This window comes from Arvicola amphibius, chromosome 9, assembly GCF_903992535.2.
Source record: "Arvicola amphibius chromosome 9, mArvAmp1.2, whole genome shotgun sequence".
In the NCBI taxonomy this organism is placed as follows: Eukaryota; Metazoa; Chordata; class Mammalia; order Rodentia; family Cricetidae; genus Arvicola; species Arvicola amphibius.
The window spans coordinates 111,632,884-111,650,049 of NC_052055.2; the positions used below are offsets into that span (position 1 = coordinate 111,632,884).

The following is a 17,166-nucleotide window of genomic DNA, read 5'->3' on the forward strand; positions in this document are numbered from 1 at the left end:
GGGAGCCAGCTGTTCTTCTGTGGAAAGGATAGACAGGAGGAGAACTATGCACCTCGTAGGCGGTCGTCATCGTGGGCTTATAGGACACGTGGTTGGCTCGTCTCAACTCCTTGATGGTTTCGGCAGGCATGGACTTGGAGAACCCCAGGCCACTCCAGGTATTTGTAGGCGTTCTGACCTCAGTCACTACTGGCTTCTTTAACATCGCTTTAGAATGCAGAATATAAGAGAGACTGTTTATGTGCTTAATGCAATCCTTAAATAAAGTTACTGATGGCGCACAGGGTTTCTTCAACACATGAAAAAGTTGTAACTCAATGTTATTTCTTAACATGCAATGCCTAAGGATAAAACATTTTATCTAATAAAAAAGTAAATGAGGAAAAGCTGCGGGACTCCTTACTTATGCTCATGTATTTCACAAAATACATTTCAGCAGAATCTGTGTAGTATGAACTCACAACATTTTGGGTTTCTCTTTTTATAAGCATTCAGTTTTTCAAATCACCTGGACTGCTTGAAAATGAAGGTGTGCCGAAGGCCAGAAAGGGGAAGCAGTCCTGTGTCACTTACCTTTGGTGGCTAATAGCTTCTTCTGCTCATAGTCAAAGGCCTGAAAAGGAAATCCGGAAAAACACAGCTCTGTTACCAGTCCCAGAGCATCCTGCCAGTACTTGTGAATCAGCTCGAGACATTGGCTAAGCTCTTTATCATGATACCACACATCTACAGCCCATGCGTGATGAATTTAAACACGCCTTCCAAAGAAACTTGGAATAATCTACTACTACTTTTATCTAATTTGATGTCAATGGCAAAGATTAGAATTTTCCTACCAAAATGAAACATTGTCTTTTATGAAGAATGTAATCCACATCAGAACTACTATATGCCAGTGTGACATGAGGAGCCTAATAGATGCAGAAGCATCAAAGGAAGATGTCACACGATGCCCCTGGGCATCTGTTGTCTCTCCTTCGGTCTCAGAATCCTTCTGCACGCAGGTGAACAAGATGAAAACTGGGATAACATCAAGATGGCATATGAAGTCATCAACTGCACTGCTGCAGCCGTGGCTTTTGAAGCTGGCTAACTGCACTGATCTAGCTTCAAACACTAACCATCCCATAGGATCGAACCTAGATACCCTGGTACCGCACAGAGAGGAGGACCACACATTTGTGCTATGAATACTGAACAGCTAACTCTGCAGAAACCAGGAGAGATGCCGTTCTGAAGAAAGCTATGCCTGCTTGGCTACATCCAGGATGCTAACCTGTTGGCACCTCCCCATTCTAGGGAAGAGATAAGACTTGATTCAAAGACCTGCCAAGAAGATCAAGAACTTACTGGCAGGAATTCTTTGGGTTCTTCTCACAGTTGGACTATACCAGCATATATAAGGTTCTGAGGGAATTACAGCCTGGGACAGAACAGGGACAAGACGGCAAGGAGCTAGCAATAACCTTGGGTCAAGTGACAAACAGCAGCGGCCCAGTGTACACGGTTACTCTGGGATATGGTGCTACCTCACTGGTTTTTAGACAACACTGTTTCATGGCATTTGGGGACAGCTTAAACTTGCACTGGAAGTTAAAAAAAAATCTACTTTAAGTCCCAGGACAAGAGAGGGGGGGGACAACTGAGGAACCACTACTCAAAGCTAGTGCTGCGCTCTGCAAAGAATACAATGTTGTCAGAACTCATCTGGAGCCTAAGCAATCGACATTCTCTGGAGGACTGAGGATGAGGGTGGCGTGAAGAGCTGCTAGAGAGACCACACCCCTAGGGTGGTGAGGAGATGGGCACCGTCTTCAGACACAGAATGAGAAAAGTCTCCAGTGTGTCTCATGCCAAAGCGCCCTAACAACTCTCACAGATTTCCTGGTGATTTGGGGGGCCAGCTTTCCCCTAATGGCATAAACACATCTAGTTAAAGAGTCACCAGTGAGAACACTGTCATCCAACCCACAAGCAAGAATCATGGAAGTTGTTCACAGGGACCCAAAGCTGGCGGGGAAGAGGATGGCAGCCATCAGACGCACAGACCAGCAAGGGTCATAAAAGGAACTTGGCAGTTTCCTTTTAGGACTGATGCATTATGATGGGAGTTATGAATTCTATCCACTTCAAGACTCAATGTTCAAATGCAAAGGATTAAAAAAAAATAAAACCAGGAGGATTGAATCATACTTCACTCTGGAATAAAACCAGTGTCACTTAGTTCCATGAATTAATGAAACCTAGTAGTGCTGTTTTTTGTTGCTGTGTTTTTATTTCTAGGGTTTTGTCAAGTTTTTCGAGGTGGTGGGGATGAAGAAAGCAATAGGGCATTACAGGGTGGATGTTCATTCCCAGTAACGCTGGTAGAGAAAGTAGAAAGTGTATGTGTGTACCCCTCAAAGCACTAAGTCCTTGCCTCTCACCCACGTCTATGTGAAGATCAGACGCCCATTCTCCTGCTCAGAAAGCTGCCCCGAGTCACGCTATGAACATGGTAATATGCCAGGGCTGAGGAAGCTGAAGCCATTACCAACACCTAAGCCACTCCACTGTCGCCATTTTGCATGGTCCTCCAAAGAATTCACATTCCACACTTGCTCTTTCCGTAGCCATCTGGAAATAACACCGAGTTGACTACCTCTATTTCCAAGCCAGAAGAATGAGATCTACTTCTCTAAGAGAACTGTCATCTCTTATATGTCTATAAAGCTTGAGGTAACCGATAACACAGATCATCCTTTTACTAGTTTCAAGAGTCACTTTTACTTCATCTAAATCCTGCACTTTAGTTCTTGATTTTCATATAAAACCAATCCAAACTTCTGCATATCTGAGTTTCACACTGACCAGGGTGCAGGAGAACAGGTTAGCATCTGTGCATCTCACCAACACTCCCTGCTTCTTGCATGTCCAGCCCAGCGCCCTGCCCTTGCATGACTGCTGTTGCAGAGCCTGCATTACCGCAGCACCTGCATTACCTGCATGTGGACATACGGCGGCTGCGAGGCCAGGCGGGCCCTCTCCGAGTTCTGCTGGGCAGCTGCCCTCTCAGCTGCGCGCTCGCTCCCGGGCGCCTTCTTGTCAGCGAGGGGACTTTCTGCGGCACTCAGTTCAGGGTCTGAGAGCAATCTGTCAGTGCTGCTGTGAGAGAGAGTCGGGAGTTCACTGTTCCACCTGGCATGCTGACAAGCCGCATGTGTTCTCCTGTGCACAGTCACTGTGTGTGCTTGGGCCGTCACCTGCTTACATGTGTCATCTCATTCCACCCTCAGAGCAATGCCATGACACAGCAATGCTGAGACAAAGGTGATGCTGCCACCCCACTGGATGACATGGAAGGAGCTTGTCCAAGGTCAGTGCCCTAGGGTGCTTCTTCTGGGTTTTGAACCAGAGTTGAAACTATTTTGCAAAAATAGGTACCCACACTATTAGAAGTGCTCGTGGTATTCTACTTGTGGTCTACAGGGCACAGAGGGACAGAAAAGATTTCTGCTATTTGTACAGACACTAGGGGTTCATGCAAAATTTGAGCGCAGCCTGATAAGCCTGAAGGTAGACAGACAATAGTTATCACATGTGACATGCATGTGATACTGGTTATGAAGGAAAGTGAATATTCTCCAAAGCGTGGTTAGGGAATGAGCAGAGTATCACGTGGTGCTTATAATGGACAATATACCAGAGTGAGAGTCCATGGTGCATCAGGTTATACCTTGAGCCAAAAATGGGATGTTTTGTTCAATTACAACCCATCCCCTATCCAGGTCAGAAGTTAAGACATGATCAACACGCTCTGCCTGACAGATGCTGACAGAGGCTTCTTGAGGACACAGGAACTAGAAATCAAGGTGCTTTTCAAGTTCACTAGGACCAAGGGCCAGGACAGCAGCAACTCAGATGGCAAAGCGGGTGAAGGGGAAGGGACCCGGGATCGCATCACTGGGACTGCTGGAGCCACAGCGCCACAGGGAGAGTCAGCAGAGCTAAATAAAGGGCAGGCCACACTGGTGGCAAGGAGACAGTGCTGGAAGCCAGGGCCTCATCTAGGAGGGAGAAAAGGAGAAGGTTCAAAAGGCGCTAGAGACAAAGATTCAACAGAGAGCCGGAAGCAGAGCACTTGAGGAACAGACACCGGAGAATGCCTATCTGGGGGAATTAGCACCCACAAGTGACAAACAGGTAAAGCAGACCTGGGTGGAATGAGTCCAGTTTACGAAATAAAGTGGCTTTAGTAAGAAATGCAGGAAGTAAGGAGATATATATGTTAATCTTTCCATAGAGCTACTCCTAAAGACAGCCAAGAACTAAGAAGACGGAAGAGAAAAATCAACTAGTTGGGCCGGTTTTTCCCAAGAGAGAACGATGAAAAATAAAAGGCAATCTAAGGATACCTCAATTCTAAACACTGCCCAAGGAGGAGTTCCTGCTAATAAAACTCATGGGCTGATCAAAAAGTTTAAGTTTGCGTGTTCTGCACTGGAGAGAAGGGAGCCACAGCTTAAGAGTCCCTGCCAACGCCAGTCGGGGTGAGGTCACTGCTGGAAATTGTCTAGGGCAAGAACAGAGCCTGAAAATTACCCCTCCTCATTGCTGAAGAGCACAGAAGGTCTCTGAGGTTCCGAGCAAGAGGACTGTTTTAAGGCTGCAGCTAGAAATCCAGGAACTCAATGAGGGGTGGGGAGAGATTACAAAGAGGGGCAAGGGTGAAAACAGGTCATTCATTGAGTTTTTAAGATATAATTCTAAGAGGAAATTTTTGGAAAAAGCCCACGATGAAATCTAACCCAACTTGGTCTTAAGCACTGAGCTCAAAACCAATTCTTCCTCCATCATTTCCTCCCAGAAACATGAGCATACATACTGTAGGTGTGAGTTCTTTGTGCCTTGCAGGAGCTCAACCGTTTGCCGCTTGGCACAGGAGACCTTGGAGGGACCCAGCATCTGCTTCAAGTCGCCAGCATTCCCAGAATGGGAAGGACTTCGAGGCATGCCCACTTCAACAAAGGCATCATTGCAGCCTGTAGGAGGACAGGGAAAGGAGAAGAACAAAAATGTCACCTTACATCTGCCATGGAGGGAAGTGAAAACCCTTCTCTGTGGAGAGCCAACTCCAGAATCCTAATTGTGCTCTCAGCTGCAGAGAGAGCACACCTCGGCAAGCTCAGGCTATCGCCAGAATGCAACCTGAAGGGAAGACCCTGGTGTTTCCTGGAGACTGTTTGCAATATGTGGAATATACATTTACCTAGGAACATTAGTGGGGCCCATGTGTTCCATGAAGGCTGTTGGGACTAACGGGGATATTACTTACATATGAACATTAGTGGGACCCTCATGTTTCCCAGCTTCCTTTCCCTCACCATGGATTCCCCTTTTCCAGTACTTGGGTCGACAAAGCATTGGGCACCCTCGACAAGTCTACCACTGAGCTTTATCTTAAACCCCAAATTTAGTCCTTTTTTTTTTTCTCCCCAGTGCTGGGAACTGGGCCCAGGGCCTTACACGTGCTAGGTGTATGCTCTTCCAATACAACGACACTCCCAACTCATGTTTCTTCAAGATTGTTAGGGGGTGAACCTGTATGACGTTTTCCCATTACATGACAATGGAAGACTGGTATTTCTGTGGGAAACGCTTTTCAGGCCATTCTTTTATCATGGTCTTTGGAACTGCATGCAAGACACTGATGCTTCATAGTTGAGGTAGGGTACTGGTTAATGAAACCAACTCAGAACCCCTGCAGTCTCCACCCCTACCACCCTGACCCAGAGGGGGAGTCCCTTTATCCAAGCTACAAGTCAGTCTGAAAACTACAACCTTCCACAGAGTTTGCCTTGGGAGAAGCCTGCTCAGGCCCAGCTGTCTGCATGGATGGATCACCGTGACTGGCACTCAGCACTTTTTCCCCAAGCGATGAAGCGGACAGCGCCCCGTATTTCATGTTCGGAGGCTGAAATTATAAATAAGATAAAAACACGATTTAGAAATAACTTGTGGACACGAAAATAGGTTTCCAGCAGCTCCTCCCTTGCCAAAAGCACAGACCACCCCACCTCATGGAAGGGCGTTACCTGCACGTGTCCGTTTAAAGAGGCCGAGATGGTCTTGCCTTCTGTCTGCATGCTGTTGATATGGACATCAACAGGAGTCAGGCCAGGTGGGGGAGATGGGGCTGTGTGCCCATAGGTGGGCACGCCAGACAGCAAGATATTGGTTAACGTGGCCTGGGCAGTAGATGGAATCATAAGGTGTGGTATAGCAGAAAAGCCTGTGGTGGTGGTTCAGGAAGACGGTGTTAGACAGGGAACAACCTTGTTCCATTTGAGAACAAGAAGAAACTCCCTTTTCTGCAAATTCAGAATAACTTCACATCGCTGTAAATGGATTTAACATTACTATAAACATCATAAACGGGGCTAGAGAGATGACTCAGGGGTTTAACAGGTCCTGAGTTCAATTCCCAGCACCCACATGGTGGCTCACAACCATCTGTAATAGGATCTGATGCCCTCTTCTGGCCTGCAGACATACCTGCAAGCAGAATGCTATATACATAATAAACCATTTTTTTTTTTTTTTTTTTTTGGTTTTTCGAGACAGGGTTTCTCTGTGGCTTTGGAGCCTGTCCTGGAACTAGCTCTTGTAGACCAGGCTGGTCTCGAACTCACAGAGATCCGCCTGCCTCTGCCTCCCGAGTGCTGGGATTAAAGGCGTGCGCCACCACCGCCCGGCAATAAACCATTTTTAAAAAAAAAATCATAAACAGAGGCTGGTGAGTGGGTAAGGGCCCTGGCTTCCATGTTTGATAACCTGAGTTTGATACCTGGGACCCATATGCTGCAAGTTGTCCTTTGACCTCCCCATTTGCGCCTTGGCATGTGCACACACACAAATACATGACTATTTCCTTTAAAGGAAAACAACGTTAAAATGAGACACCACTCCCAACCTTATTTGTTCCAGCCCCTCACAGCACCGGGGAAGAGAATAGGGAGGCTGAACCTGGGTCCCTGACTCAGAAATAGCTCCTCTGGGCAGAGCTGTTTGCAACGCTCCGTTCGTAACCTTCCTGGGCCTCGGCCATTGTGCCCTGAGCATTCTGCTGCTTTTCCTAACCTGTTTATGGCCTCTGCAGATGATGTGTTGCTCGCATGAAAAGCTCTTGGCTTTTCTGAGCCTCATTTTAACTAATTTACACAGCGGGAGACTTTCTTTGGGCTAGAGCATGCTTTGGATGGTGATTTCCACTTGAAGAAATGAAATCCTTTGTAAATACTGTTTTGTGGGTTTTTTAATACTGTTTTTTTTTTTCTAAGAAACACACCTCTTGATCATCCTTAAGTGACACTAACCTGTGGCATTTGCAGTGTTAGCGATTGAGGGTGCCCACAGTGTAGGGCTGGGGGTACCAGAACTTGAACTTTGCAAAGGACTGACTGAACTGTTGAGAGCATTCAGGAGTGAGTTTGGGGTCGTTGAAGTGTTGAGTGACAAGGTGGTGGGCCCCAATAGACCTGGAAGGAGTGAAAAGTCAAATCAATACACCTAAGCCCAAGATTCTGAAATAAGGACAGTGTTCATATTATCTTTTGGAATGAGCACCAATAAAGTCTGACACTTTCTAATCTGCCAAACACAGGTGACAGGTTTTCTTTTTAAAACGTTACTTCAGATATTCCTGTGAAATATCTCTTTTTCACAACTCCAACGTAGGAATTTGCTCATGCTCAGATAGACAATAATAGATGCCACAAGAATGGGAAGACAGATGTGTCCAAACTAACACAGCAGTCAGGTGCATGCGGGACTACTAGAGTCAAGCCTGCTGACAAGCTGGATGGACAAACCCCTGTTCAAGAGGAAGCCCTATGTTATTTCTTCAAGTGACTCACCTGTTATCGGCTTCCCAACAAATCCCTTTCCAAGCGTTCACACCTGGCCGTGCCGAGGGACGCCTTTCCTATGGTAGACTGGCTGTATGGTACTCAGCGGAGAGGAGGCACTGCCAGATGGTTCTCTGCACGTCTGAGCACACGCTGACTTCTTTGGGCTCTGATCCAACTACTAACACTTGCCTAGGAAACGTGCTGGCTTTGATTTATGCTTCAAGTATCCCATGCTCGCTGTAACTGATGAGATTCTCTTGTGGGAATCTGGGATCGCTTAACCTAAAACTGTTCATTTCTACGTGTTTCTGGAAGTTCACAGGTGCCGGTGTTACCGGAGATGGGCGGTCAAGAGACCCTCTCCTCCACTCAGGGACTCTGCCTCTTCACCTGGTTGCTCAACCAGAACACAATGGAGTTGGCTCCCGCTACGTTCTCTGGCATGCCCTGGTCCACAGCATCACTGTGCAGCTGCGGCTGTGTGGAGGCCATAGCTTTGGTTGGCAAAGAGCCTGCATTACTGTAGTAAGGTTCTAGTATGGCAGTTTGGAGCTCCAATGAGTTATGTATGCATTACGTCTTTCAGTGTTGGGGACTGAACCTAGGTCTTCATATGTGTTCTCTATCATTGAGCTATAACACAGCTCATCATACTATATATTTTAAAGTGAAAAGAAATAAATTTAAAAGACTTGCTGAATTTTTTTCCTGCCTCAAGACCCGCAAAGATTCTGCTTTCCTAACAACCTAAACCTTGTGAGTGGTGTGAGCTAGCTTGCTCTCCTTAGTGGCCTTGGGTTTATCAAGCCTAACCCTGGGGGTGGGTTCAGGGGCTCTCCCCTCCCCTTCTCCAGCCGCCCTCCAGATCTGCAATTACTTTTTGGAACAAACTGGATAATCTTTATCTCTAGGGAGGGAGGGCAATACTGCAAAAGCCAGAGAGAGCAAACACACACACATCAGAGTCAGCCTGCTCCCTTCAATCCGGTGGCATTCTTAATTTAGAAGAACAAACACAGCCACTGAAAATAAGAGCAGTCAGCCTGTGATTATTTATGCCAACACAGGGAGAATCTGGGCAGCCCAAATCCACAGAGCCGAACAACAAAAAAACCAAGACTATGAATCAGGCAGGTCCTGTTGCTCTTCACCCCCGCCCTGGGGCTCCGAGAAGAAAACAGCATTTAGACACAGCACAACGGGTAGAAAGAAAGGAAAGCAGATAAGCATTTCCCCAGTGGTAATAATAAACTTTATACCTAGTCCAGTGAGTCCAAGGCCTGCCGAAGCTAAGATATCCAGGCTGGGACATGCCAGGCCGGCAGGGCACGATGCTGGGGATAGACTGGTTGCTATGGAGACCCCACTGCTTTCAAGTCCGAGGAGACATTTCCTTGCTTCATACATATTTAAGGCATTTCGCTCAACACTTTTCACAATCACAGACTATGAAAACACATAATGGGGGGGGGAGAAAAGGTGACACTGGGGTAGTATACAATGAATGGAGAGGGTAATGAAAATGCAAATGAGGAGCCCACAGGAGGGCGAATACCACCTTCAATCAGCCTCTGCCTCTGTCTCTGCCACTCCTGGTGAAGCTGCAAACCCTTAGTTACCACCTATTGTGCGTGCACTGTTGCAGGCAGCACCCCCCTGCTGTGTGTGTGTGTGCACTGTGGCAGGCAGCATTCCCCCTGCTGTGTGTGTGTGTGTGTGTGTGTGTGCACTGTGTGTGCGCACGCGCGTGCACTGTTGCAGGCAGCACACCCTGCTGTGTGTGTGTGTGTGTGTGTGTGTGTGCGTGCACTGTTGCAGGCAGCACACCCTGCTGTGTGTGTGTGTGTGTGCACTGTTGCAGGCAGCATGCCCTGCTCTATGTGTGTGTGTGTATGTGTGTGTGCGTGCACTGTTGCAGGCAGCACCCCCCTGCTGTGTGTATGTGTGTGTGCACTGTTGTAGGCAGCACCCCCTGCTCTGTGTGTGTATGTGTGTGTGTGTGTGTGTGTACTGTTGCAGGCAGCACCCACATGCTCTGTGTGTGGTGTGTGTGTGTGCGTGTGTGTGTGTGTGTGTGTACTGTTTAAAGCAGCTCGCAGATTCTAATTCCCATCCAACCTTTAGAGGTGGGGATTCCTATCCAGAGATGCTTGGGGATTTAGTAAATTCTTGGTGTCAAAGCCCTGTCCTACTACACAGCCTCTGGGCTTCATACTAAAGCCCATCCCTTTATCCCCCATGAAGAAGCCAAATGAAACCCATTACCACATAAAGACTGCATGGTAACAGTAGCTTGTTTTTAGCATATATGGTCTGATGGTTAGCTAATGCACCTCCAGGCACCCCCACCCTCAGACAACATCTATGGCAAATCTTATGTGTGTGGATTTCCTTACTGCCTGCATATATATGCTATATATACATATATAATTCTATTCTACATAATATGTATTACTAAATTTCTAAGCATATATAAGTACACACACACACAGAGAAGCAGTAAGGAAAATCTGACTCAGAAAGCAGTTGAAGTGGTAGTCAGAATCCAGCCACTGAGCAGGCTGTCCAGCCTGACAGATACTCACTTTCTCCTGAGCTCTTGGAATTCGTCTTGCTTCTGTCTTTGTATGAACAAGCCTTTCTCTCTCAGTCTGATTGTGATGGTGACTGAAGTTACATTAGTCAAGCCGGTGAGGCTTCATAATGCCCAAAACCAATGGTCTAGTCTCAAACTCTGAACTCATTCCATCTTACCCAGAATTGGGGCTAGCTTTTAAGGTTCTCTCTGAAAGAGAGTTGTTGTTGTGGTTGTTGCCCCAAGTTGCACAAACAATATTACATTTACTCATGTAGAAACCACATGTCACACACACACACACACACACACACACACACACACACCTTTCTACACAAAAGATGGCATCTATGGTTTAGAAATTTTAGAATGGAAAGTTAGGCGGATTTATTTACCTTAGTAAATAAATCTCTGACCCCAGAGCCATGTGGTAGAAAGAGAAGACCATCTTCACATCCTTCTCTGGCTTCCACATCTGGATGTGGACACACACATGCATACATGTGAGCACACACACACATGAACACACAAAAAATGAATAGAATCAGAAAGAGGGGGGAGAGAGAAAGACAGCCTTTCTATGTGAAACAGTACCACAAGTGAATGGGGACCCAGGTCCTAACCTGACACCCAGTCTGGTCCAGCCTGAATCTTGTGCTTGCTTAGCCTCCTTGATTTCCGACTTCCGTCATCTACAGCTGCCTGATCTGTGGCGCTGCTACAGCAGCCCAAATAGATTAAGACGTTTCTTGGTTTGTTTTTACCCAATGATACACTACAGGGCACTAAAGCAATGAGTCCACATTTTTGTAATGCCAAACTGTATAGTGCCAAATGAGGTTCACTAGACTCTATAAAGCAATAAAAACCAGCATTTAATAATAAAAAAAAAAGTTTAAAAATGCAGTTGTCTGGAATTCTTTTCTTCAAAGCATTCCCACAACCTTCAAAACTTCCCACAGTTACAGTTTATACATCTTTTAAGTTTTTAAATATTAGGAAAAAATCAGGAATATTATACCATTGTCATAGTTATGACCTGGAACAAAGACATTCTCTATGACTTTGCTAACACCCCCAGATGAGTTCCTAATCCTACTTTCCTTCCTAGTGGTGAGTTTGGGATATCCCCAACCCCCACATCAGCCAATGCTCCATGATTTAGAAAATATTTAGTAAACAGTGCCACCTAACATGTCATTCCAGTCTGGGAGTTTTCATTCTATCATCCGTCCCTGATCAGCCCACACAGCAGTCACACAGTGGCTGACAGTGACAGCCACTGGTGCAATCACAGGGTCCCAGGATGCCCTGTGAAGGGGCTGCAACTTCCACGATACTAACGTCTGGAAGCTCCTCTCTCTTTGCCTTCTTGCCGGCACTGAATATCTGATTTCTCTCACTGCACATCTACCGTCCATGGAATCACCAAGTCTCTACAGCCTGGGGCGGGAAAAGCGCTAAGGAGACTGAGCCCTTTCATTACTTGTGGCCCTTTAAGAAAGAAAAGAACGGGACAGAAAAGGCAGCTAACTGTTCTGCTAGCTAGCACAGCGGCCGGTACATAGTAAGTTCTGGAAATGTTCCACGAGTTGATTTTAATCTGTACACACAAACACATGCACACATATATAAACATACGTGCACACATACACAGCACATAAGTCGCCTTCGCTATTCCCTAGCAATTAAATAAAGTCTACAGGTAGCTGACTGCAAATTAAGCGTCCTTCTGAGGAATACCCAGGAGTGGTATGTCTCATTCATATGGTAGGGCTAGTTTGGCATTCCGATGAGCTTCTGTATTTATTTCCAGGATGGCAGGACTAGTTTATGTATTCCCACCATCAGCGTGAAAGCACTCCCCCTTCTGTCCATTTCCCCTCCAGCGTCTGCTTTTATCATTTTCTGGCTGACTGCTGCTCTGACTGGGTGAAATGGTATCTTCATGTAACTTAAATTTGTATTTCTTTGATGGCTACTGAGGCCGAACATGTTTACATTTGCTAGCCATTCGTGCATCGTTTTCTGAGAACAGTCTTCATTTCATTAGCCTATTTACTGATTGGTCTGGCTGGTTTCTTGCTAAAAATCCCAAAGTAAGAAAAAAAAAGGCTTTTTTTGCTCATGCACTTTTTAGAAAAATGGTTACTAAAACTCCAAAAACTATGAACGTATGGATAAAATGATGGTAGATCTTGAGGACACTGTTACAAATGTTATAACCAAACATATAATATGCAAACATGCAGATTAGAAATTAGTTCCCCATAAATGAACAACCGAAGAGAATGGCATTGCAGACGCCTCCCTGGGCGCAGACGCCAAACCAACCTTGCTTGGCTGTTTGGGCTTTGGTTTAATACTGATAAAGACATCTAGCTGCTCCATCAGCTGTGCGATGAACCGTGGGTCCACGTCAATGTCTTCCTTCATATCAAACATCAGCACAAGAGGAAGACACCCCTAGAAAAGACAGCGGGAATCTCAGGAGTCGGTCATCGTAGCACCTGGCACCCGAGCTTAGCTATAAAGCATCCACTGTTGGATATTTAAACTAAGTATGATTCACATCTTCCCAACAAGGATGGACGGCATGGGACCAAGGTGAGGGACAGGAGGAGGCTACCCTGGAGACTGAAAATGTGTATGTTAAGTTCAAGGGTTTGTCATGAATTTATTAATTTTTTTAGTCTGATGTTTACTCTGGAAAAATCCTTCACCGTCTGATTTCAGTTATATTAGCAATGATATGGAAGCATTCATCACTGACTCTGATGTTCAGATTATGTGCTCTTCCTTGCTCAGTGACTTATGGGGAGCCATGTTATTACATCCTGAACGAGAACTCAACTGCTGTTTAACAACCTCCACTTTGGCCACCACAGACCTGCATGGCCCGGATCTGTCTAGCTCCAGGCTGGCGCCAACTCTCAATGTCCTTTAGATGAAGTTTATGCATCATTTGAGGTTTCTCAGCTGCTCCTCCTAAGAAGCTTAAGCTGTAGCTAGCCCCTTCCAGCATGAGCAGTGAATACTGTCCCGGCCTTCGATACTTTTTTCGCTGCAGAAGCTAGCCTTGGCTTTCTATGCTCATTTCTTCCTAGCCCTCCTTGTCTACAGCCAGGAGCCACAGAACTTCTCTTCCTCCTGCAGAGAATGCTGCTCAGCTCAAGTCCTTGGTTGCTGGATTTCCTTCACACATTAGACAACGCTGAGCACACTGGGATCAAAATGGAGCAGGTTGTGCCTCTTTACTGACAAATAAAAGTGACTTTTGTATAGATAGGAAAAGAGGTTGTTAAAACCTTTTAATTTTTTTCCCTTCTTTGGCTATTGGATAATAGTACCTTTCAAAATACATTTATACTTTTGGCAAGTGTGGTCAGAGTAGGAATATGAATCTGTGAACTTTTCAAGCATCCTGAGCTTAAAAACAACATCTAAAGCCCTTGGAAAAGAAGACACAAGGAAGAGTAGCTGTGGGGGTTCCTGTCTGTAAATACATCCACGGCTTGTGCATTAATGATGAGACAACCAAACATGGCTATGAAAATCAACCTTTACAAAGAGAGAATTAGTAAATCTCATAATGGTACGATGGCGTATAAGCAGTGTCATCTGTCAGGGGGTGGAATCAACAATATGAATTTGGGTTTTCAGCTCTATAAAGAGATGAATTCTGCAAGTTAACAGGTCACGCCTGATGCTTGCGGACGCAAATGTCACTGAAGGCCGCGTGTCGAATGTGAGTGCAATCTGTTTCTGAGAGTCTCTGCCAGCCCAGCAATATAGCCGTCTGCTGTTACTACACACCAACCCACACACGCTAGGGTTTCAAATAAACACAGGGAGGAGAGAAATGCCATAAACAGGAGTACTTCTGAATGATGTAACCAATGCTTTTTCTTTCATAGCATTCAAATTCATTAGTGAAATAGTACTTTTTATTTATATAGGGCATTCATTAAATATACAAATGTTTAAGATCACCAAAGGCCAAGTTTTTATGTATATGTGGGTATATGTGATGGCCAGAGGTCAAGGAAGGCAGGTGTTTTCCTTTACTGGATGCTCTCCACATAATAATAATAATAATAATAATAATAATAATAATAATAATAATAATAATAATAATGAGACCGTGTCTCTTTAATGAACCTGGATCACAGGTTAGGCTATACTGTCTAACCAGCAATTTATTATTATTATTATTATTATTATTATTATTATTATTATTACTGAAACTATGCCTCTTTAATAAACCTGGATCTCACAGATTAGGCTATACTGTCTGACCAGCAGTTATTATTATTATTATTGAGACTGTGCCTCTTTAATGAACCTGGATGTAATAGGTTAGGCTACACCTAACTTTTACTTTGGAAAAATCCTTCAGTGTCTGACTTTAGTTTATTAGCAATGATACAAAAACATTCTCCACCACACTGAGGTTCAGATCATGTGCCCTTCCTTGTCCAGTGACTTCTGGGGAGCCATGTCACTACACCCTGACCGGCAATCCGCAGGAATCGACTTGTGCCTGTTTCTCCAGTCCTGGGATTACAGACACGCGGCTGCCAACTGAGCCATCCATCCCCTCAGTCTTTGAAGATAACCTTTAAAAAGTATTTTTAGTTTTCTGTTTAAGGTTCAACTGCACACCAGTACCCCATGTCAGATGCAAACAGTCGCCTTCCACTCAAATCTCGTCTGTGTTTAGTCTAAGCTAAGAAAAATATAAGAAAATTGTTTCCCTATGCAATGGAGTAGAGCCTGTGGAGGCACAATGGCCCTTAGTCTCCAGTCTACTCCCTTTTACCAGGAACGTTTCCTGTTTGGCTGGACCTCAAAACTGCTTTCTTAAAACAGCAGGTTTGTAGAGTCAGGGTGGAAACTCCGCGGTAGGCCGAGAAATTCAAGGCGAGCATCACAAAGCTAACTGGAGCAGCCTTACCATGAGATATTGCCTTGCCAGGCAGACAGCCTCGATGGTGCCCTGGAGGTAGACAGTGGATTTCTTCTGTTGGTTTCCGGGGTCAGGAAAGTGGATCTGTGCCCCTGTCCTTTGCATGATATGTTTGACGTTGCTCCCGTTCCGGCCCATCATGAAGAGGTGATGCTGGGCAGCAATGTCCAGTTGTGTGCTCACGGGGATGGCAGATGCCAAGCTTCCCGCAAGGTGTTCCAAGAGCATGGCTGTTCCTTCCTAGCAGAGAAGGGCAGACAGTGGGAGGAGCGTAGCCATAAACCACAACCGCCCGGCCCACGTAGGCAATGTTCCTATGGAACCTCCAACAACTATGAGGACGCCAGTAGCGTGTTCTATGGGGCCCACAAGTAGCACAAAGGAAAATTCTGGAAACCAATGAGTCTGCTAATCACAAGCATAAAACTTGTACTGGGTGTGGTGGCATATGTCTATCTATAATCCCAGCAGCCTGGGAGGCTGAGGCAGGAGAATCATGTGTTTAAGATCAGCATAGGAAGAACAAAGGAAAGAAAGAACACTTGCACGAGGTGTCTTTCTGCATGACTTTAAGTTACCCACCTTCACAGCATCTGTGTTATTCTGAGACCCCCGCACTATGACAGTAGCACCATACATTCGAGACCTCTGCTTAAATGACACGGAAATGCTGTACGTCTGTGAGATGCGCTGGATGGAGGGGGCGTTAGGATCCGGGACCGGTTGGAGAATTCCAGCAATTGGTAACTCAAACATCAGCACCAAAGGAAGCAGCTCCTAAGAGAACCAAAGCCATAGTGACATGGGGAGTCTGCGAGGAGTGGGGCGTGTGGGGGCGTGGGCACCAAGTCCCTTTGCTCTTTTCTAAAGATGGGTTCTGAGACATGAACTGTCTTCATGCAAGGGCTGAGATCCAGTGCAGGGCGCAGTGTTTCCTAGTGGAAGGAGCCTTTGGCCTGTGGCACTCAGTCACTGAGCCAGGAGAAAGCCGAACACTTCCAGAAAGTCTCCAATTGAGAAGCCTTTATAAATAAACTTAGGATGATATGGTCTAAATACTGACTCAGAATGCCTCTCACCGACACCAGCTAACAGAGGTCAGCGTGCTCATGAAGGCACCCTGACCCCGTGTCTCCTGCTTACTGAAAATGGGACTTGGTCACCAAATGGCCAATGATGCTATTTCAGCCCTCTTGTCTTGTAAATGTGATGGGCATGCAAGAACAATCTCAGAGATTAGTAAAGTTACCCGAATCCTCGCCCGGGCAGATTCTACTCCTGCTGGCTGTCCTGCTATAGACACCTGCAAAATAAGGGAGCAAGGCTTACTCTACCATTCAAGCCCACATCTGCCTTCCTAGGCAGCTACACCCTTCCTGCTCAACACAAGAGCACAGGGGCTCATGACAGACAAACCTTGGCAGAACCTAGCTGCATCAAAGGCGCATTTGATTTTAATGAGGCCCTTGAGACCCTCCTCCAGCGATGCCTGGCCATTGATCTATGTCACCACATAGACACAGCCAGCAGCTCCAAGGAAACCAAGCTAACACTGTTAACATTATTTTTGTCCAGAGCACTTTCCTCCCTTTGTTTAAAGTCTCTTTGTGTCAATTAGGTGTTAACAGCCATGGCATGGATGCGTTGGGCTCTTAGCCATCGGCCGTCCTCACCTGCACCAGCTGGCTGATAATCACGGCCTTCGTGTCGCCTCTCCTGCTCTCTCCATAGAT

The 17,166-nt window shown here is 45.9% G+C and overlaps 1 protein-coding gene across 9 annotated transcripts in view; it reads right to left on the reverse strand.

Annotated features, from left to right (window-relative positions):
* Bicc1 (BicC family RNA binding protein 1) overlaps positions 1 to 17,166 on the reverse strand; it is a 218,760-nt gene that overhangs the window by 17,144 nt on the left and 184,450 nt on the right. For 8 of the 9 annotated variants that reach the window (XM_038342823.2, XM_038342818.2, XM_038342822.2 and 5 more), the window contains 12 exons: positions 16,683 to 16,736; positions 16,016 to 16,210; positions 15,422 to 15,673; positions 12,799 to 12,930; positions 9,149 to 9,335; positions 7,356 to 7,517; positions 6,075 to 6,271; positions 5,821 to 5,953; positions 4,865 to 5,021; positions 2,982 to 3,144; positions 574 to 613; positions 53 to 207 (listed from right to left, as the gene is read on the reverse strand). In XM_038342823.2, the coding sequence (XP_038198751.1) occupies positions 53 to 207; positions 574 to 613; positions 2,982 to 3,144; positions 4,865 to 5,021; positions 5,821 to 5,953; positions 6,075 to 6,271; positions 7,356 to 7,517; positions 9,149 to 9,335; positions 12,799 to 12,930; positions 15,422 to 15,673; positions 16,016 to 16,210; positions 16,683 to 16,736 (1,827 nt within the window). The remainder of the gene's footprint in view (positions 1 to 52; positions 208 to 573; positions 614 to 2,981; positions 3,145 to 4,864; positions 5,022 to 5,820; positions 5,954 to 6,074; positions 6,272 to 7,355; positions 7,518 to 9,148; positions 9,336 to 12,798; positions 12,931 to 15,421; positions 15,674 to 16,015; positions 16,211 to 16,682; positions 16,737 to 17,166) is intronic. The other variant, XM_038342819.2, reaches the window with a different exon arrangement.